This window comes from Macaca thibetana, chromosome 3 (genome assembly GCF_024542745.1).
Source record: "Macaca thibetana thibetana isolate TM-01 chromosome 3, ASM2454274v1, whole genome shotgun sequence".
In the NCBI taxonomy this organism is placed as follows: Eukaryota; Metazoa; Chordata; class Mammalia; order Primates; family Cercopithecidae; genus Macaca; species Macaca thibetana.
The window spans coordinates 157,220,227-157,242,712 of NC_065580.1; the positions used below are offsets into that span (position 1 = coordinate 157,220,227).

A 22,486-nucleotide genomic window follows, 5' to 3' on the forward strand; every position below is an offset into this window, starting at 1 on the left:
AAGTGATTTACTTCCAAGGCAAAATGATGGTACAGGCTTTGGGTAAACATTCCTGTTCCAAAATGCACTTCCCTGTGCATACATCCTTAAGGTTTCTGAAGAGAAATAGAATCAATGCATTCTGTACTACATTTCCCCATAGAGTTTCCTGGAACCTTATCAATTTTCCACTGCGTCAACCCAGTATTCTTAGGAGGCAGAGCACGAATGTCTGAAAACATTGACGGGGCAATAATTCTCACAAATCTTCCCACCAGTCCTCAGGATCAGAATCCCATTGTATTTTTATAAATGACATGGCTTCCCCAAGAAAAGAAGAATGACAATTTTCTGGTTGCTTTCAGCCGGGGACCCAGCCTGCTTCCCCACACTCTGCATTTTGTAAAGGTCTGTGCTTGAAGTCGGAGCATGTGCTTCATAAATGTTGGAAAGCGGGTTTTCCCTGAGGCTATCACCACCTGTGGCATGATTTACACACTGTGCTAGGCGAGAATTAAATATTTACCGTCCGCAAAAACACAGTTCCCTCCCAATGCGGCAGGGACAAGGGAAGCTTGCACGCATTCAGACAGCGCAGCCTCGGTCCTAACAGCTGGGTCATGTCAGGTGAGGATGAGTGTGTGTGTGTGTGTGTGTGTGTGTGTGAATATCTCTATGAAGATAAGTGCCAGAAGGGACTTCAAGGGCCTGCCATCCAATTCCCTTTTTCTACTAAGATGGAAGTAGGCAACAAAGATGGGAGCTACTCAAGTTCAATGCAGCCAAATTCCTTTCCTCCCAGTGATGCTCTGTTGGGGCTCAGAAAACAATACCCCAAAGTGAAGGCCTCAGAAGCAGAAGTTTTTATTTGACCTTTTCCTGCCCTCTTGTCTCTCAGTCTCATTCTTTCCCAAGGCGAGCTGAAACAATAATCCCTCTTTCCCAAGGCAGGCCATAGAAACCAGAACTCCTTTTCTCTAAAGCCAGCCATAACACTTAAACATATTCTACATAAAAACTGGCCATGAGGAAATTATCTGACCTATCTTGCTTGACTGCAGGTCACAAGACTCCCATTCCAGAGTGAGTCCTGCCCCACGCCCAGCAGGAAGGAATGATACTCCGAGAGGCCAAGAAGAATCTAGGCAGACAGGTCATGCTGGATCTCCCCACTCAGTCTATCAGCATTAGGTCTTACCCTTTTCGTCCAATCACATTTTTACATGGCAGTCTATACTTTGTTAAGCCAAAGCATAAAAATAATTTCCCCTGCATCTTTGGGTCTTTGTTCTGAAGGCTCCCTTATACATACATTAAATAAATGTGTATGCCTTTTCTCCTACCCATCTGCAGCATGTAAAGGACTTTCAGCAAACTTTCAGTGAGCTGAGTTCTTAGCCCCTACACCTTTCTCAGTAAATGGCCTCATCCCTAAGGAAGGTAAGCAATGGAGCACCAGCAGGCAAAACGCCCTTCCTTCTGACTTTACATGGATCATTCATTCTCCTCCCATCCACTTTACATTCTCCATTCATCAATTTCTCCTTGCTAAATGCTCTGCCTGCCCCTCCACATCCATTTCCCACCTTCTGCATCCAGCACAGTCCTCCCAGGGGACTGACCCATATGGACCACACTGATGGGCTCCAGGACCTCTGGCTCTGGTTGGGTGTGATCAGGGGGAGGCACACGCAGGAGACTGAAAGGAGAGAATGGATGGCTGGAGCCCTGTCACTCTGACTCTCCACACTGGCCCATCATCTTCTCTCTGCCCCATTGGTCCAGTGGATGGTAACAGCTCCTCAGGCCTATAGGCATGGCTCCCAGCTTACTGGACCACCTGCCTGTCAAGACCTTCACCTCACATTACCTTCCCCTGAACGCTTGCTTCCTGTCCTGCTCTCACCTGATTCTCCCATCTCTGAACTCTTCAAGTTCTCATATGTCCCACAGAGCGGACCATCCTTCATCTTCACACAAGATGGTGTTCTTCCCCAAAGACATCAACAAGCACTTTAACAGAGGGGTTCAGGTACTGGCATGGTATCTCTTGTTTGCTCTGAAGCATCTATTGGCCATTGTTTAAAATTTTTTGAGATGGAATCTCACTCTGTCACCCACGCTGGAGTGCAATAGTGCGATCTCGGCCCACTGCAACCTCCACCTCCCAGGTTCAAAACCTTCTTGTGCCTCAGCCTCCCAAGTAGCTGGGACTACAGGCACAGTTGGCTACTTTTTGTATTTTTAGTAGAGACGGGTTTCGCCATGTTGCCCAGTCTGGTGTCCACTTCCTGGCCTCAAGCGATCCGCCTGCCTTGGCCTCCCAAAGTGCTAGGATTACAGGCATGAGCCACTGCGTCCAGCCTCATCCATTAAACTTTTATGTCATTAAACTCTTAGGAACATGCAACCAAACTTTAGTGTCCCTAACAGTTTTACAAGGTCAGGGCCACACAGAGCAGAGGAAGCTCTCAAGCTCTCCAGTTGTCTTCAAGGCATTGGCATCACCACTTAGGTCCTACCCTGAGTAAACTATGGAAGAGCCTTGATCACATGGGTCCTGCTTGGAATCTGACAGACCAACCGAAGTAAAAGACGACTGGGAGGGATGGGCAGGTATGGTTTCCCTGGCTAGGGTTTTATGGCATAAAACTTTAAGGGGTATTTGTTTAAATAAAATTGCAGCCCTCATAGGACATTCATTAGCAGAGAGCTGCATCTTCCTACGAAACAACCTTGACCATGAAGTTTTGCTTTGATTGACTCCTCTCATCCCACCCCCCTGAGCCTGCCACAGCTCTCTGCATTGCAGAAGTGAGATGGAAATTTACCACATCAGCAAAACACCATTTTCTCTTGAGAGCTGCCTTGGGTGTTGTAGGATTCCTAAATAGAAACTGGCTGAGTGCACAGACATACACTGAAGAAAACACAGATTGTGTGTTTATGTAAAAGGATAAAGCATATGAAGATGATATGACACATCAAGGTCATTTCCAAGTAGCTATCTCTAGATGAGCATTCCTGCAGAACTTGCTGCAACAATGGAAACCTACCATGTGCGTTGTCCAGTAGCGTAGCCACTGGTCACACGTAGCTATTGAACCCTTGCAGTGTGACCAGTGCAACCGGGAAAATGAATTGTATATTTAGTTTAAATAATTTAAATAGCACTGTGTAGCTACAGTATTGGACAGTGCAACTCTAGATAGTTCTGTTCAAGTAATGCATCTACCTAATGTGAAATAAAAACTGGCCAGGGGATCCCTTTGAGAAACCTTACTCCTGGAGTAAGATTCAGTAAGAAGAACCTATTCATAAGTGACACCACAAAAAAATCCCATAATCTGATAAATGAAGAATAGTTTGAGTGTGACTCAACAAGCATGTACTAAGTTGGAGAAACTTCTGTGGAAATTATTTACCATTGTCCTCCAGATTTCAAAACTTAAATTTCAATTATATTTTATATGCAACCCCTTGGACTCTCAGAATTGCCACAAAATATTCTTCTTATAGCAGCAAGCAAATCAAAAATATTTATTGTATTTAATATGTAGCCTTTCTTAATATTGACCAGTTTGATGTCAATATTTACTCAACACTTGCAGTAATAGGAGGTGCTGCAAAAGTTACAAAAGGCATAAATGACATGTCATTTGCCTTATCTTAGGATCTGACTTCTGTGGTGGTTTAAGGAGAATAAATTATTAAGTGAAGAGTATAGCATTCACCCACTAGCTCTGCCTAAAGAGACTCAAGAACCTTCTTGTCTTTCTCTTCTCCTTGTATCCATTCAAGAATGATAGTGAAAAGTCAGAACCATTTTGACAGGGAATAAAGAAATTAGTATAATAAATGAGTCTCATTTTTGACCGGTTGAATTGGCAACTTTTTCCCTTGAAAAGACTCTTAGGAATATGATATAGCAATATTTATGGGTTTTTGAGATTTTGCATTTCAGTTCTACTCCCTAGAATCTAGGCAGCCAATTTTCTCACATTAGGGACATGGTCCTAGAAGAGATGACCTTTTTTTTTTTCAGGATCCTCTAAGCAGAGATGATACTCAAAATGGATGACAACCAGTAAGCCATGAACACTGCCCAATTAGAACAGACATTGTATGGACACTGACCAATCAGAATGGATACAGTATGAGCATAAGCCTATCAAAACACATGCCTAGCTCCACATGGTGCCAGGAAATACCCTTTGATATGGTTTGGCTGTGTTTCCACCCAAATCTTATCTTGAATTGTAGCTTCCATTATCCCCACATGTTGTGGGAGGGACACAGTGGGAGGAAATTGAATTATAGGGGTGGGTTTTCCTCGGGCTGTTCTCATGATAGTGAATAAGTCTCATGAGATCTGATGGTTTTATAAAGGCAGTTCCCTCTTGCCTGCCACCATGTAAGATGTACCTTTGCTCCTCCTTTGCCTTCCACCATGATTGTGAGACCTCCTCAGTCATGTGTAACTGTGAGTCCATTAAACCTCTTTTTCTTTATAAAATTATTCAGTCTGGGGTGTGTTTTTGTTAGCAGTATGAGAACAGACTAATACATCCCTTCAGTTAGTTGTTAGTTTATAGGACAGTCCAGGGTAGGGCTGAATGTGATTTAAGATTATAAAAGTATTTTATAAATCATGGTAGTGTAAGACTTCTCTACCATTTGTTGGATTAGCAAGCAGGAGTGAGTGATGAGAAACGCCATGACAAATGTGCATCTATTACTAAGTATCTGTAAGGAATTCACTAAAATCCTGACACATTTTAAAAGTCAAATTCTACTTTAGCAATAGCATGGTTGAGCTTGAGGGCCTCAAAGCAGTTGCTAATTATAACCAGCATAGAAATCTGCACCAACCAGTTCAGAGCACGGTCAAATCACAGTCTTGCCTCTAGGTTAAATATGAAGGGGTAGAATGAGCAGTGAAATTCACTGACTGTATCTACATGGAAAAAGAAAAATATTTGGCAAAGGCAGCAATTTATTCTTCATAATAACATTCATGTTAACTTTCAATGAGGCGAATGTACAGTCAGCAAAGATAATTGTGAAGATGGGAAGGATTTTTGCCGAAGGCTCTTGTTTTCCATCTCAGAAAAGGCTTGATTCCTGAACACTGTGATTCTTTAAACTACCACCTGAATAGTGAAGAGTTAAAGGCAATACACATTTTTTGGTGTTTTTATAAATTAAATACTACAATGCCCATTTCCAGTTTTTTCATGGTGTGCAGAGTAGGTGAGGTCCTTCCTCTGCAAAGCATAAGCCGTATCTCTTTCATTTGAGGAGATGCAAATAGGTTTGATAAGGGGGCAGATAAAAATGAATGTCTTCATGTAAATATTCAATCATAAGATATTTAGGAACATGCACATCCATGTTAGAACTGAATCTTACTTTAACTGAGCTCAGTTTTGAAGTCAATTGTAGATTTTTGGTTGACCCTAATTTTTATACTTGTATTTCATTAATAATATGTAATAATACCCCTACATATTAAATATACATAAATATCATCTTCATATGCTTTAAGATAATAAAAACTTTTGAAAGTCATGGTAGAATACAGACTTTCATCTACCATTTGTTGGATTCACAAGTAGGAGTGTTGAGTGTTAAGAAAAATTATGATGAATTTGCAGCTTTTACTTAGTAACTTCATGGAATTCACAAAAACCTTGAAACCTCTTAAAAGTCACATTCTACTTTGAAATCTGGAAAAATCAATTCCTTCTCTCACTGTCAAGTATCAGTTCTGATGACTCTGACATCTCCTCTTCAGGTAATGTTGGCAAAGCTGCAGGCCAGTCTCAGGATGGAAAGGAAGGATGTCATCGCCGTGTTGTAAATTGTCAGCCAAGTGCTCAGTGGAGCTTGGGGAAGTCTTTGCTATACTACAATTGTATTCCTGACCTCAGGACTGGCCAGATTAAAAGAAGCCTGTGGATGACTTGCTGGTCTGAGTGGACATTGATCAGCCTCCTGGCAACAGAGGAGGAAAAAAAGTCAGTTTAGTGGGTTGAGATCACTGTAAAATGCATACTTGAAAAGGAAGCTTCACTCATCTGTTAAGATAAAATTAAGGTACAGAGAGGAACAAAAATGTTAAAATAAGCTCTTCCTTTCTTGCATTATTTCCGATAACACACAATATAGAAGTTTTCCAAGTTCAGGTCCTAAAGAGCAATCCAATTCCAAGAATCAGGATTTGTGAAGTTCTTGCTTTACTGACTAGATTTTTTTATGAAAATATAAAATATTTCTAAGCTTCTTAAAGAGCACGCATTGTTTTTAGAGGAGGGGGACAAAATTGAAGAACTGACTCCAGATAGATCACCCATCTGTCTCCTTTCCCTATCAGGGAGAAACATAGTCTTCCCTGTTCTCATTCAGAAATGTAATCCCAAACCAACCATTTAATCCTCCAGAGTCGCCAATGCCTGTCTCATAACATTGCCCTATTAAAATGTGTGCAAAACCTTTTTCCTGCCAGTCCTGAGAATGGCAGCTCAGGTTCCAGGGCACATAAGCTGCATTTAACATATTAAATAATGTAACTGGGCATGATAAATTATTCACATTGCAATGGAATGCTAGCGAGTCTTGAGGTTAGAATTACTCTGGTTAATGCTTTTAATTTGTTGACTCCCGATAACAGAAAAAACTGGACAGCAGATGAAACTATGTCAGCAATGCTTTAAGATGTGCGCCTTCTGCTGCGAATATGCTAGAGATTCCTGCATTGTTTGCTTTTGTTTTCACTGCTGGGTTGTGCAAACATCGCTGTTTTCTAAGTTTATCAAGTATGTATTTCTGTTTGTTTCAATGAGGGGGTGATTTGTGGGGAAGACTTGATCCAGGTCTCAAGTTGTTCATATGCCCACCTTCCGAAAATGACAGACACAGAGAATTTCCTAAAACAACCAGAAAAATACACTGACAGTGAGTTAAGGCACAGGACAAAGAGAGGAAAAGGAGGATTCTTTGTTTTAAATATTCACTAAAATACAAAACATTTGCAAATCCCCTGGCTTCATATAAAAATAAAAAAGCATGCCTTTCCCAGTAACTGATCACAAATTTTAGTAAGAATTTCTAATTTTACTTATTACTTTTACCCTGATGTGTTTGAGCTACAGTTACACCCAAATTCATTCTATTTAACCAATAGGGAAACTCTTGTCTAGAAAACCATGTCAGTACTACGTATTCTAACTGTAGATTCAGTCATCAGAGAAATAATCAGAGAAGAAAAGTGTCATATTGTATATGCCAGTTTTGAAAATCGATCTTCTTTTCCTTCTGACCTTTCTTACAATTTAATCCATGATTGAGTCTCTACAGTCTAGGATTCTACTTTTTCATTTATGTTTAATGTAATGTGCTTTAGGACCCATCTAAAATATGGAAGGTTTAAATAAGTGCCCCTGGTAGGGTGCCACATGGACAGTGGAGTATTTGGTGTCAAGGCCTTTCATTTGGCATTGATCATGGCACCACCATAAGCATCTCAAACTCTTCTCTGTGCTTTGCAGCAAGGTCAGTGGAGCAGGCACACGAGGTGCAAGTCATTCTCAATGCACAGTTGCAGGAAGACTTCTAGATATCAGGGAACACATTCCCTTAGAAACAATGCTATACATGTCTGTGGAGTTTTCACCCTGAGACAAAAAGCAGATCACCTCAAAGCAGATCACCTGGAGAATCTGATAAAAATACTCATTCTTTGGCCCTATCTCCCAGACAGTCTGATCCAGAAAGTCTGGCGGAGGCCCAAGAGTGTGCATTTTAACAAGTACCCAGTGTGTTCCTGGCACAGAGCTGTACTGGGAGCTGCTGCTACGCCAGCAGGGTACCAAGGCAGAGGTATTTATAGGCACCGGGTGCACCTCCATGATCAGCAAGCATTCTTTGGGAAAACTGGAATAGAGAATTCAGGAAATACATCCACCATTTCTGCCAGGTGGTGGCAAGAACAAGAACTGCCCCATTTCTTGAGCAGGAAGTCTCATGTTCAGGGAAGAAATTGGCAGGAGAGGGTGCTTAGAGATGGAGATGAGCAAAAGAGGGAGCTCCAGGCAGCCTGGGGGCCAAGAATTCTAGGAACTGGTGCCTCTTCCCATTGTCTACAACCCAGCGTCCTCCTGAGGACCCGGCCTATGTCAGCCATTGTGCCTGTAGTTCCTGGCCACAGCACCTGGTCTTTGGTGGGTCAAAACTCCAACCCCAGCCTGTCTCCCATGACACTGCTCCTGAGACACGCCCCCACTTTTCTGAAGTTTTCTAAGGATTCCAGGCACTGAAAGCATCAGGGGATAACTAAGGGTTTGAAAACATGGTTTCACCACTGCATCTTGTCTTGCTCGTCTCCATGGCAGTGTGTGCTCTTGGCATGCTGGCCCTTAACTGAAAGGATGCCAAAGGGGCAGGAGTTATGGGAGGCTGGGGCAGCAGCAAATTCTGTCCTTTCCTGAAATATTCAAGTTCTAGTTTCCTGTTTTAGTAACTGTTGGATGTTATTAAAATTGAGCTGGGTGATTCATGACAAAGATGCCGTATGCAGAGACCCACAGCAGCCTTGAGATATAGACACAGATGTGTACAACTCTGGGAAGAGAGCTGGAGGGTTGTCACATTGAAGGTGGCAGTACAAGTAACCTGGAAACCTGCTGTTCCAACTAACGCCATACACCACCCTGAGCTGGGTGCCTTCCTAGACTCCAGACTCAGTGTCCAGACACTTCTCTACTTGCAGAAATATAGCTAACTCCCAGCAGAGAGAGCAAGAGCACGGGTACCACCAACCCCAGTAGCACCCACTCCAGGTGGGTAAGCACGGGCCATTATGAAGGCCTCAGGATGCTGAGCAAAACGAAATCGCTGAGTACCCGTCGGGCAGGGTGAAGTTATGGAGGAGGCAGACTGGTGCTTGGGGACCTGCCACTCTTCCCTTTCCAAAACTCCTGATTCACCTCTTGCTGTAAGGTAACCAATAACCCTTAAGTCTAGCCACACTGAGTTGACCTAAAAAGCAGAGCTGCTTAAACACCTCCTCAACTCCCTGAGTCCTGATGTCTAGAGGTGAAGACCATGAATCTGGACTTCCCAAGGGCCTCATCAACGACCTGTGGGCCAACCCTGGCACATCAAATTTCCCCATCCTGGGGGCGTATTGAAGCAATGGACCCCTGGAGAAAACCAAAGTGTCCCCAATCACAAAGGAGTGGGAAGGCAGTTTGATATGAAATTATTTAACTTTTCTAAATGACCCAAAACATGATGCTATTTTTAGGTGGTATATTCATCTATAGTGATCTAATCACAGTTTTGTCATAACCGATTGGGATTAACAGCAAAGGAAGTAGGGGTCAGGTGCAGTGGCTCGTGCTTGTAATCCCAATGCTTTGGGAGGCCCATGTGGGAGGATTGCTTCAGGCCAAGAGTTTAAGAACAGCCTGGGCAAACAGTGAGACCCCCATTCCTACAAAAAAAAAAAAATGTTTAAAATTAGCTAGGCATGGTAGTAAGTGCCTGTAGTTCTAGTTCTTTGGGAGGCTGAGGCAGGAGGATCCCTTGAGCCCAGGAGTACAAGATTACAATGAGCTATGATCGTGCCACTGCAATCCAGCCTGGGCAAGAAAGCAAGACCATGTCTCAAAAAACTTTTTAAAAGGCCGGGCACGCTGTCTCACGCCTCTAATCCCAGCACTTTGGGAGGCTGAGGTGGGCAGGTCACCTGAGGTCAGGAGTTCGAACCCAGCCTAGACAACATGGTGAACCCCCGTCTGTACTAAAAATACAATTAGCTGGGCAAGGTGGCAGGCACCTGTAATCCCAGCTACTCGGGAGGCTGGGGCAGGAGAATCGCTTAAACCCGGGAGGCAGAGGTTGCGGTGAGCCGAGATCACGCCACTGCTCTGTAGCTTGGGTGACAGAGCAAAACTCCATCTCAAAAAAAAAAAAAAAAAAGCAAAGGAACTTTGTCTATCTGCACATGCACGCACCTTATAGTACCTTGCTTGTGACAGCGTAATGCTCGGCATGGAAGGTATTCCCCACTTTAATGAGTAACTGTTTATTGAGCACCTAGAAATGCTGGACTAGCCGTCATCCATTAGTTAAGTCCTCCAGAAACTGCTGAGTGTTAACAGATCCCCAGTTTCAGCAGAGGAGAATGCAGCGTAAGCAGAGAGCAAGTGTATGTGATCAGCAGTTGCCGTCCTGTTCACAAAACCGACTATCCTGCTCTGCGATCTATTAAGACAAAGCAGGAGCTTTAGTTGCTATTGTGCCTGCCGCGTCTCCATGGATAGGCCATTTATCTGACCCAACTAGCTCTTCAGCAACCGTGATCGGAAAAGCATTTGCGTCAGGCTGGCTCACAGCTTGAGATCTTTCAGTCTAATCTACAGGCTTTTCAGGACCTGAGCTTCATGCGGGGTGTCTGCAAAATAGTGCAATCTGTAGTCAACAACCCTGAACTCTAACAAGCCGGCTTCTCGGGCAGGAGCCCTGCTGGGCCCCAGCTCTGGGCCTGGGAGGCCTGTGTGCAGGAAACATGCGGCAGCAGCGCGGGAGGCTCTGACAAATTGGAGTCATACTGAGGCATGCGGAGAGGAGGATGAAAGGAACACTGAGATGGCGCTCTGAATAGCTCTCAGCTGCCTCTCCTGGGCCCTATAAGGAACTAAGGCTTATTGCAGAATGGAGAAAGTTTTGAGAAAAGAAGGCACAGTTGCACTGTTTTCACACCTTGGAACAAGGAATTCAGAATTCGGAGGTTCTCATCAGCCCACACAGCAAGAACCTGGTGACAGAGGCCTGGCAGGGCTGCAGGGCCTGGGGAAGTTCTTAAAAGGAACCTCTGTGCCAACATCACCTTGACTGCTTCTACAAGCTGTGGCTTCGCCATTCTGGCAGCTCTCAAGTGGCCAGTTGACCACAACAAGGTCTATGTCTTCTCTGGACCAAGGAAATGGAAGGGAACGGCTGTGTCCCCAGGCCCAGCCTTTCCCCTGTGGCCCATTTTGCTCATTCCTCCTCTAAGTGCCTCCCAGGAAACATGGCCCATGGTACATCCTGTATCCAGGCTCTCCAAATGGGCAACGTGGAGGCCGTGCCTGGGCCCATGACTGCAAAGTCCTTCTTTGGTCATAATCAAAGATAGACCTCTTCTTTAGGACTTTGTCCTAAAGTCCCCCCACAATGAGTAGAAAGATCCAGTTATTTAATAACCCTCACCAGTTTCTAGCCCAGCCAAAGATAATTCAACTTCCTAGAGTCCTGATTTGTTTCTTAAGGGCCTTGGCACTCTCTGATGAGGTGCCCGGCTCCCCTAGAAGACGACAAACCCTTCAGGAAATAAGAAACACGAGGATATGTTACCAGTCCCCAGGGCTCAGCACCTCGAGGGTCACTGTTCTTTTTCCACCAATTGATTATTTAGCTGGGCACATGTTTCAGTAGCAGAAACCTCTTAAGTTTCTCTCCCTGTATATGTTCAAAAGAACACTACGAGCATCAAGAAGCATCACTCCGAGCTCCAAAACGTCATTCTCCACTCGGGTATCCAAATGCACCTCACGTTCCCCTTCCTCCTCATTCATACTAGATGTATCTCAAAGAGAATTACATGGCATGACCCTATTCTGAATCTCCTCTCAGCTTATACCCTCCCCACAGCACCAGACCTGAACACTTTGGCTTGTCTGATAGAAACACACTTCATAGACAAAGATAACCACAGAAGGGCTGTGGAAATCATGGTTGGCTTAAATGTGCTCTTGGCTGTCCGTGCTTGGAGCTGGGGTGGGAAAGAGCCCTCAGCCAGCCACCTCACAGCCCGACAATTACTCCCTTCCACCGCTACCTCTCACTCAGAGACGTCCTTCTAAAGGAAACCTGTTTGCATCACCTTCCCTTCCAGCTCCAAATTAAATGCATCAAAAGATATATGCAAATTAAATGCATCAAAAGATTTCCATCAGGGCCAAAGAGAGTGGTCCTGATGGAAAAAAACATTACCTCTCCATTTTCCTGACACCCAGCCTGAGGAAAGTCGCTGGAACTTGTACCAGGAGCTAACGATTTGTTACTCAGGCACAGCTTCCTTTACACCCCAGGCCCCTCATATGTCTTGTTGTCTGGCTACCTGTATTGACACTAATATTAATAGTATCATCTTAGGTTTCCCAGTACATGACTGAGCATCAATCAGCCCTCCCTTTCTCCTTCCAGGCCTGAAAAACACACATCACTTGCAAGATGTAGGTTATTGAGCTGAATCCCAATTGCAGGGAGGAATATTATTTCCCAGAACTCCCTGGAAACTCAGGTAAATACTTGTGCCAAGAAAGAATGATCAGGGGCCGCACAGGCACCTGCTGAGCACCGTCCCCTCAGGTAAAGCAGCTCCTAACAGAACAAACCCAACCCATCTGGCCCAGTGTGCTATCCGAAACCCAGTCTGCAAGTTTACCTTTTCCAAAAGCTAAAAGAAGATAGCATCTATACTTATTGGGGACAAAATCACAGAATCTCATTGAAATACTTCTTGTTCGAAGTTGCATTTGTACAGGTCAGAAAGGGGTATTGGTTATATATATTCTACCTAATTTATGATTTGGGATGTAAAATGAACTCTAGGCCAGGCGCCATGGCTCACGCCTGTAATCCCAGCACTTTGAGAGACGAAGGCAGGCGGATCACGAGGTCAGGAGATCGAGACCATCCTGGCTAACATGGTGAAACCCCGTCTCTATAAAAAATACAAAAACCTAGCCCGGCGTGGTGGTGGGTGCCTGTAGTCCCAGCTACTCGGCAGGCTGAGGCAGGAGAATGGCGTGAACCCGGAAGGCGGAGCTTGCAGTGAGCCAAGATTGTGCCACTGCACTCCAGCCTGGGCGACAGAGTGAGACTCCCCTCAAAAAAAAAAAAAGAACGCTAATTCGTTCATGTGTGATAACCAGTGCTGACTCTACATCAGCAAATTAACATACTATGTTCTCAGTGCTGCCAGTTGACTGTTTAGTTTAAGTGAACCACCCTGTGAAAAGACAGCTCCCGTCAAAACATTGCCAACCAACCAACCAGCATGTATAGCTAGTGCCTCTCCCTGGAACTGCAGACTGCTGAATTCAACTACACTTCCAGTGTCTCCATGTGGACATCTAACAGAGACCTTAGAATCTACAAGCTCCAGATTAGATGTCTGATCTTTCCCCCTAAACTGCTCCACCCATAACATTCCTTATCTAGGTTAATGGCACCTCCAGCCTCTTAGCCATTCTGGCCATATTCCTTAACCATCAAGGACTCCTCCTCTCTCCCCTAAAATTCTAACCCCAACAGGATTTTTTCAACCCTTGAGCTTATCAGCATAGAACTTGCATGCAGAGCAAGCCACATTTTCTCTGTCCTGATCCTCAAACCCAGTACATCCTTCCATGAGCCCAAAGACCCCAAGGGTCCAAGTACAGATGAGCACCACGTGGGAGCCGGGTAACCAGGAGAGCAGAAGGGACTTGAGTCCTGGGAGAACATGGCTCGACGAGAACAAATGGCACATTATATATGCTGCTCACTCTTATGCCAACTCAGGTGGATATGTCCCAAAGCAAGTCACATCCTCCCAAAATGTGAACCCAGAGCTGTCACCCAGAACCAGCCCTGATCTTGGAGCCACTGCTACTGAGGGCAAGAAACAGTCCATGTCTCAGCCCCATCTCTCCACGCTGACCAACTGATACGGAGGGGAGGAAAGGCAATGTGCCGCCATCATGAATACACAACGTGCACCATTTTAGAATCACCCACCACAAGGTAAGAATTTTTAAATGGCCAAAAAAGTCCAAAAAGGGGGGAAATGGTCTAAACCACCTGTCAAGGAGGGCCACAGCAACTGCTTCTTTGTTCAGGATCACTGGATTCACAGGATTTTGGAGGGGGAGAAGCGGTTTCTGCAATAAAAGAACAATTTTAGAGTCATTAAGGGGCAAAAACCAAGCTGTGTGCTCTAACAATTCTGATTTATAAAGAAACACATTTGCTTTTATGTAGTACCCCTGGCATAATCCTTAACCATAAACACTTATTTTAAATTCCCTTGAGATCCCATCCCTTTAGAACGTTATTTCCTTAAAGAAATAAAAATATGGAAAACTAACTCAAAATCAATTTCTTTCTCGACACATTAGTTTCACCCAGAGACAAAATGATCTAAAGCTTCAATAGCTGATCAACGAAGATAAATGCCAGACAAATGGAGATAGAAGAGACAGAGATGTTTGATTTGGGCCATGATTTTTGTCAAGATAATTAATTGCTCAAAATACTAATGAGTAAATATTCACTAACAGGAACCTGCAAGAAGCTGTGGTCAGATTATCAAAGGAAACAGTCCATGCTCTCTGGATTTTTTTTTAATCTGAAAGATGCAATCTAGAATACACACGGGAGGCAGCCATGGTAAAATCAAAAAAATGGGGCTGCTGAAAATAGAGCTCCAATTTTTGTGGAAAACGAAGGTGTTTAGGCCCTTCAGTGAGAATCGATTGGCTGAAAACCTTCCCATGGAATTTGGTGTTCCCAGCAGCCTATGAGGGCAGCTGTCCCATTCATCCTGCAGAGCAGGGGTGTGTTTGGCCTTCAAAACTCGACTGCTGCTGCTTCCTGGTGACATTGTCTTAGAGATGGCCTCATCCCATTATCACTCTGTATTGTCTCATGGCAAGAAAATGAGATACTACAGCAAGACTCCCCAAGAGAGGGTCTGGTTTTCCAGCATTCCCAACACCCTGTTACATTCAAGGGGAACAGATCTCTTACTTGATTCTACTTGAAATTGGGAGGCAGTTACCCCCGATGTATTAAAATACCTCCCCACATGTTTTAATGTAGAAGGCTTTAAACAAAAAAGAAAGCATGGGGAAAAAACAATTTTTTTTAAAGGTTTCAGGGTTCTTCCTCACTTTATTTTAAGCATTAGACAAATAGGTGGATTTTTACTGTTAACCTACTCCTAGAATATTCCAAGTTCTAGAATTTCTTCTAAAATTTATCCAAAAAATAATAACCACCATTGTCAAGTTGTCCTCCCTGTGCAGCTGGTATCTAGCAAGCCAACCCTTCTTCCGGTTTTCTCTTTTCCAGGTCTTTCTACCACCCCCTCTTGTCTACTCACCCGTGGTCTTTGGTGCATCTGAATTGTAGCCAGAGTTTTCATTTCCACTTTCTGTCTTAGTTTCTTTGTTTGTCTTCTCTTTTTCAGATTTCCTACAATTAGACCATTTTATGTTCATGTTAAAAGTTTTTTTTTTTTTTTTTTTTTTTGAGACGGAGTCTTGCTCTGTCGCCCAGGCTGGAGTGCGGTGGCCAGATCTCAGCTCACTGCAAGCTCCACCTCCCGGGTTCACGCCATTCTCCTGCTTCAGCCTCCCGAGTAGCTGGGACTACAGGTGCCCGCCACCTGCCCGGCTAGTTTTTTGTATTTTTTTAGTAGAGACGGGGTTTCACCGTGTTAGCCAGAATGGTCTCGATCTCCTGACCTCATGATCCGCCCGTCTTGGCCTCCCAAAGTGCTGGGATTACAGGCTTGAGCCACCTCGCCTGGCCCTTCATGTTAATTGTTGACATTAACATTGCCAAACGTTAATTGGCAATGGATACCTACGTAGTTCACATGGTTACTCTCAAGAGTATGCTTACATGTGGAACTTAACACAGGCAACCTATAGCTGTGTCACTGTGTGGCAGGTGTAGACGTCTGCCTATTCACACATTCCCATTATGGGGAGAGATGAAAGTTTATCATGGTCCATGGACTCCACTCCCCAGTTGCTCCTCAACTCTCAGAAACCATTCACCAAATAAAGCAAGAGTCAGCAAACTATGTGACCCACAGACCATATCTGACCCACCCCTTGTTTTTGTAAGTAAAGTTTCATTGGAACACGGTTACACCTATCAGCTCACATATTGTCTACGACTACCTAAACATGTAGCCATAGTCATGTTATAACAGCAGAGTTGAGTCCTTATGACAGAGACCATATGGCTGGCAAAACTAAAAATATTTACTATGTAGCCCTTTATGGAAAAAGATGTGCCAACTGCTGACATAAAGCAAAAGTCGGTGCAGCCTCCTAGGGTTTGGAGGCTGGAAGGAAGTCTGGCGATGGATAGCCAAAGAATTTAAAATAGTCATACTTGACCTCTAAGGACGTATGCTAGGGAAACAATCAAGGATATGTACAAATATGTACTTGAAAGAATGTTGATTTGTGAGCTATTTATAAAAGCAAACCACAGACAACCAAGTGCCCAATCAGAGGGGACTTTTAAATAAATGATGATAGTTCTCTAAAATGGAATTCCATGGCACCTGTCAAAATTATTACATATGAGAGCTCTCACACACTGCTAGCGGGAGTGTAAGCCTGTACCCCTTCTTTGGAAACATGTGGCACCGTCTAAAGCTGAAGATATGCTACCTTCTGGCCCAGCTTTTAGGACTAGATACGGTCTCCCTTGGTATTTGCTAGGGATTGATTCCAGGACCCCTGCAGATACCAAAATTTGCAAATGCTCAAGCCTCTGATATAAAATGGTGTAGGATTTGCATATGCATATAACCTACACACATCCTCCCATACACTTTGAGTCATCTCCTGATTCTTTATAATACCTAATACAATGTAAATGCTATGCAAATAGTTGTTATACTGTACTGCTGCTTTATTTTGTATTATTTTTTACTGTTACTATTTTTTTTCAAATATTTTTGATCCACAGTTAGTTGAATCAGAGGATATGGAACCTGCAGATATAGAGGGTCAGCTGTATTCTGTTTGGTCAGAACCAAACAGAAATGAGTACTTATGTTCACCAAAAGACTCCTACCGTAATACTCAGAATAGTTGTTGTTTTTGTTGTTCTTATTGTTTCTTGGTGACAAGGTCTCACTCTGTCACCCAGGTTGGAGTGCAGTGGCGTGATCTCGGCTCACTGTAACCTCTGCCTCCTGGGCTCCAAGGATCCTCCCAAGTCAGCCTCCTGAGTATCTGGGACTACAGGAAAGCACCAACACACCCAGCTAATTTTGTACTTTTTGTGGAGATGGGGTTTTTCCATGTTGTCCAGGCTGGTCTCCAACTCCTGGGCTCAAGGGCTCCACCGCCTTGACCTCCCAAAGCACTGGGACTACGGGAGTGAGCCACCGTGCCTGGCCGGAGCATTAGTGTTTGCAATGGTCCCAACCTGAAAACTATTCAAACACCCATTTAAAGCAAAAAGTAAAAATGCATTGCATATGTGCCCAGAATGTAATATTACATAATAATGAACCACTGACACCCACGTGCCATGGTATGGATCAGCCTCACAGTGAGAGGCTCGAGAAGGCAGACATAAATGAGTATACACAAAATGACACCATTGATACATGCCCCTCATCTCTGGGGATGTGGGAAAGATGTCAGAAGAATGTCACCTTTGGGGAGGAGGGGTAGGCAGCAATTTGACAGGGGTCTAGGGGACTCTGGGGATGCTGAGGGTGTTCTAGCTGTGACTTTCAGCCATCAAGCCCAGGCGTTTGTGCTTTTTGCGAAACCTGATCAAGCTACACACCTGCAACTTGTGCACTTTTCTGTACTATCTGTATCTATCTAAAACTATCTTATACTTCTTCTGTACTTATAAGTATCTATCTAAAACTATCAAACAAATAATACAAAAATGCTGTGTGCAAGTATTTGTTAATAGAAATAATCTTCAGAACGTGCCAAGTGAAAAGAGCAAGCTATGGAATAATGGTTACTATGATCCAAATTTCACAAAATGCTTTGTGTGCATATCTGTGCGTATATACATGAACTATGTATGTAGGTACACACATAGTTAACAATAATTTCTTTGGAACTATAGAAGTGTGGGTGATTTTTTTAAAACTATTTCTTGTGCCTATCTTTATATTTATTTAAACATGCATTGATTTTTTTCTATAATAAACATACAACTACATATATATATATTATTTTAATGCAAAAGAAATCCTTGAGCAGCTGGAGCGAGCACCATGGACATCGTGAAAGGGGAAAGCAAGTGGGATTGGATTATGCAATGGACAACCCCCATTGTCTTTCTGGAGCTTAATGCAGTCTCGCCTAACTTTAAGGGCTGCATAGAGAAGGGCCCAAGCCCTGGGTCAGGTCCGCCCAGTTCACATTCAAACAACTCTACAAAGCATGCAGCAGTGAGTACCTGGCATGTACATCAGGCACTCAAGATACACTAGCTTTTCTCATGCGCCCAGTGTCATTATTCTACAGTTGTTGTTATCCTCTACCCATTATCCCGACTAGCTATTGATCACTTTGCTGTGCTTTCAAATCACCTAAGACCCCAGAGAACAGAAATGGAAGATGCTGGCACAGTCAACAACGGTGAACCAGGAGTCCAGGTTTCCGTTCTGCCAGTAGTAGCAATCAAGAGAAATGCCAGAATAATTATCAGGGTCCATTTTTCTTCCTCTTCCCTTGCCCTAAGTCAGGCCTCAAAGGAGGAATATTTTTGGATTGCTCCTTGGTGGTGTCCTCTCTCCAAACTTCGTGATCGCCAGGGATCAGAGGGAGAAGGGATAGCCTTTGCCACATGGTGATGGTGCACATTCATTCACAGAATGTAGCCAAAGGGTGTTTTAGAATCTCAGCACTTAAAAATGTAAATATTCTAATAAAATACTGATAACTACATGTGTTCTTATATTACCCACAAGAAACAACAGCTGTCTAAAAAACCCTCCCCTTGGTGCACATATGGCTATGTTAATACTGCAGACATTTAAAAGGGTTACTGGCTACTTATTATAAGTCCTTGACACAGTTACCTTAAAAGTGCTTGCAGCTACTTCTGGGCAGCCTGGGAAGGAAAGGAATTTTTCAGTCCTGTCCACTCCCCGTGGCTGAATGAGCACCGAACACTGCCTAATTTGTCTGCCTGGACAGTTTCACGTGCCTTGCAGGCATCCGCTTGGCTCACTGCTCTCCACTACCCCAGAAATTCCAGCAGGACCTCTGCTGGTGGCCCTGGCCTCCACCCAAAGCAGGCAGGATGACAGTCATGGTGCACAGTGTCCTCTTGTGGAAAGAGTTGCAAATGCCAGACACTAAGAAAATCTCCATTTCCCTAAGTGAACCAGAGCAAGTCAAAGGTAGGCAGTGGCAACCCACCTATTTCATTCCACAGTTAATGTTGCCCTATGAGTTTGTGATTGGCATACGTGTTTTTCAGCATTGTCTACTTTCAGTACTTAATTTTGGATAATATAAATCCGAAACTCCCACAGTTGTGTGTATGTATTGTTGTTATTATTGTTGTTGTTCAATTTTTTTTTTTTCAGAAAATAGATGTGGTTTCAAACTTACCTTTGAAATTGAATACGAAATCCTGCAGAAAAGAACAAAATTACATTAGAAAAATCAGGATACTTATTCTAAAAATCGAGTCCCATTAATTTTTATAGACTCCCTTATTTTAACAGACCTAACGTTAGCATTTGTGACCCAAAGTTTATTATTAAGTTTTCCCATACCAAAGTATCAAATGACTTCCAAGCATAGGAGAGTAGAATTCACTGTTAACTATTAGAAAAATAAATAACTCCTAGGTACCTGAAATATAGACTATATAGTACTTACTATATTTCAGATACCTAGGGGTATTTACTTATTACTTTGTGAATATTGAATTTGATTAGTGAGACTATAAAGACTCCATATACCAAGAAAAGATGTTTTGTGTTACCAATCATTGCTGCTCTTCATTCAATTCTTACCATGTGCCAGCACCAGGCAGGCTCTGTACAAAGTACTAGCTCATTTAATTTTTACAATAACTCAAAAGTAGGTGTTACTGTTTTAACAGACTAGACACTGTTATATTAATATTACCATATTTCTTTAATTCAAAGATACATTTTCAATCAATATGTACCAATAGTATCAACTGATACAGTTGTGCCCCCACCCCCAAAAACAACAAAAAAAAACAAAACGAAACAAAAAAAACTGTCATTAAATTGCTAATGTTTTTAGTCAGTGGATCCATAGACTGACTAGAAGGAATCTATTTTGAGCTATGTACACATTGTGAAATGATTAAATCAAGCTAATTCATATAACCATCATCTCACATATTCATCGCTATTTTGTGGTGAGAATATCCAAGATCTATTCTCTTAGCAATTTTCAAGTACACAATACATCATAATTAATTACAGTCACCATGCTATACAGTAGATCTACAGAATTTATTTTTGCTGTCTAATTGAAACTCGTGCCCTTCGACCAACATTTCCCCAACCCCCATTCCCACTCCCTGATAATGCCCACCATTCTACCTCCTATTTCTACAAGCTTGGCTTTTTTAGATTCCACCTATAGTGGAGATCATACAATACTTGCCTTTCTGTGTCTGGCTTATTTCACTTAGCATAATGTCCTTTAGGTCTCTCCAGGGTGTAGCAAAGGACAGGATTTTCTTCTTTTTGAAGGCTGACTAGTGTTCCATTGTGTCTATATACCACATTTTCTTTGTCTATTCATCTACGGATGTACACAGGTTGATTCCATATCTTGGCTATTGTGAACAGTGATGTAATGAACATGGGAATGCAGATATCTCTCCAATATGAAGACGTCATTTCTTTTGGATATAGACCCAGGAGTGGGATTGCTGGATTATAGGATAGCTCTATTTTAATTTTTTTGAGGAACCTCCATAGTGTTTCCACAAAAGCTGTAACAATTTACATTCCCACCAACAGTGTGCAACCACAGCTTCTCCAACGCCTGTTATCTTTTGTCTTTTTTATAATAGCATTCTAATAGAGGTAAAGTGACATTGTGGTTCATCTATCTTTGAAAGAGCTGATGAGTTCATTAACTTCAACTGCTTGTACCAAAAGCTCAGACGTATGTACAAATGTAAATGAACAAAAAAGTTACCTCTTTTTCTTCTGCAGCAGAAACGGCAGCAGCATTTGCAGCCACAACAGCGGCAGCAGCCGCAGCGTATTGTAAGAGCACACGTCAGCGTCAGAAGCATGGTGCCTGCTAATCCAAGTCCAACTTTGCCCCACGTAGGCAATGAAAAACCTAAGCCTGGTAAACTTGATAATATACCTGGAATATTAATACCACCTCCGGTGCCTAAAGGAGAAAAATATATATTTTAGTGATACTTGCACTGCCTAGAATCACAGATTCTGCCCCATTACAAGTTGCATTATGTGTTCTAGTAATATTATAACCATTCAGCGTGCTATGGCTAGGCGTCATAGGTCAAGCTTCTTTCAATGTGTTTAATTATTCAATACTCTACAGTACCTTCCATCACAATATTTATTTCTGCCAGTAAACAACTTCTTAGTAACCCAGTCCAGGTGTTGGTTGTTTAATGTCTCTAATATCCCTGAAAGGTAGATAAGGCAGGGCTCGGCTGACAATCCCCTGAGGCTGGCATAGTGATGGTCACGTTTGACATCCTTTATTTAATCAAGGAAACTTTTTGAGCACTAAAATGGACAAGACTGGAATAAAGACATTTTGTTCTCCCTTCCAAGTCCCCACTCGTTGAGAATCCAGAGCCCAGAGGAAACAAGGGTATTTTGAGGGAGGGTCACTTCTAAAGGAACTTAGGTTCATGGCTTTCACCCTTGCCCCATCCAACTCCCCGACTCCTCAAATTCATTCCTCACACAGTAATTGCTTTTTCCATAGCTTTTCAGGAGGCACCTTCCTTAGTGTGTATGTTTCCCTCTTATTTTACCTAGTAGTCATGGAGGCAGCAGGAAAAAAGGGTAAAGTGAGGCAGAGCAATCAGGGAGCAAGATGGATGTAGGGAGAGAAGGACAGAGGAAAAAGCCATTTTGATTCTTTTCCACTATGTCTTAGGCAGAGCTGTTGTGGCTTCACACGATTATCCAAATTCAAATTTAAGTTAATTAAAAGTATGAGTCTTTAAATAGTCAGTGCCTCAGTTGCACTAGCCACATTTCAAGTGCTCAGTCACTACAGATGTAGAACATTTTTATCATCACAGAAAGAGACAGTATGGGAATTACACTGATGTTGCAAGAAAATTTTCATCTAGCCCTTCGCTTCTCCCTAGCACACCACGCTGACGTCAAACCACACACATTTAAGTTGATCTGTTTAATTGTGAATTGCTATTCAATGAAAGGCTGTCACTCAACCCTGTGTGCTTGGGTGGCATCTTAATGTAAATGCATGCTATTTAGGTTCTAGAGAACCCTAATATAGGATGAATGGATGGATGGATGAATGGATGGGTGGGTGGGTGGGTGGATGGATGGATGCATGGGTGGGTGGGTGGGTGGGTGGATGCATGGATGAAGGGAAAGATTAAGAGACAGTTCTCAACCCTGCATGCTTGGGTGGTATATTAATGTAAATGCATGCTATTTCATTAGATA

General features: G+C 43.0%; 2 protein-coding genes across 12 annotated transcripts in view; both read right to left on the reverse strand.

The window, feature by feature from the left end:
- The window catches only part of PCP4 (Purkinje cell protein 4), a 485,020-nt gene that overhangs the window by 116,727 nt on the left and 345,807 nt on the right, over nt 1–22,486 (reverse strand). The window lies entirely within an intron of this gene.
- The window catches only part of IGSF5 (immunoglobulin superfamily member 5), a 35,945-nt gene continuing 19,127 nt past the window's right edge, over nt 5,669–22,486 (reverse strand). Inside the window, 5 exon segments of the mRNA XM_050784867.1 lie at nt 5,669–5,976; nt 13,873–13,952; nt 15,176–15,267; nt 19,416–19,437; nt 20,997–21,200. Of these exon segments, the coding sequence (XP_050640824.1) occupies nt 5,884–5,976; nt 13,873–13,952; nt 15,176–15,267; nt 19,416–19,437; nt 20,997–21,200 (491 nt within the window). The 3' untranslated portion in view covers nt 5,669–5,883.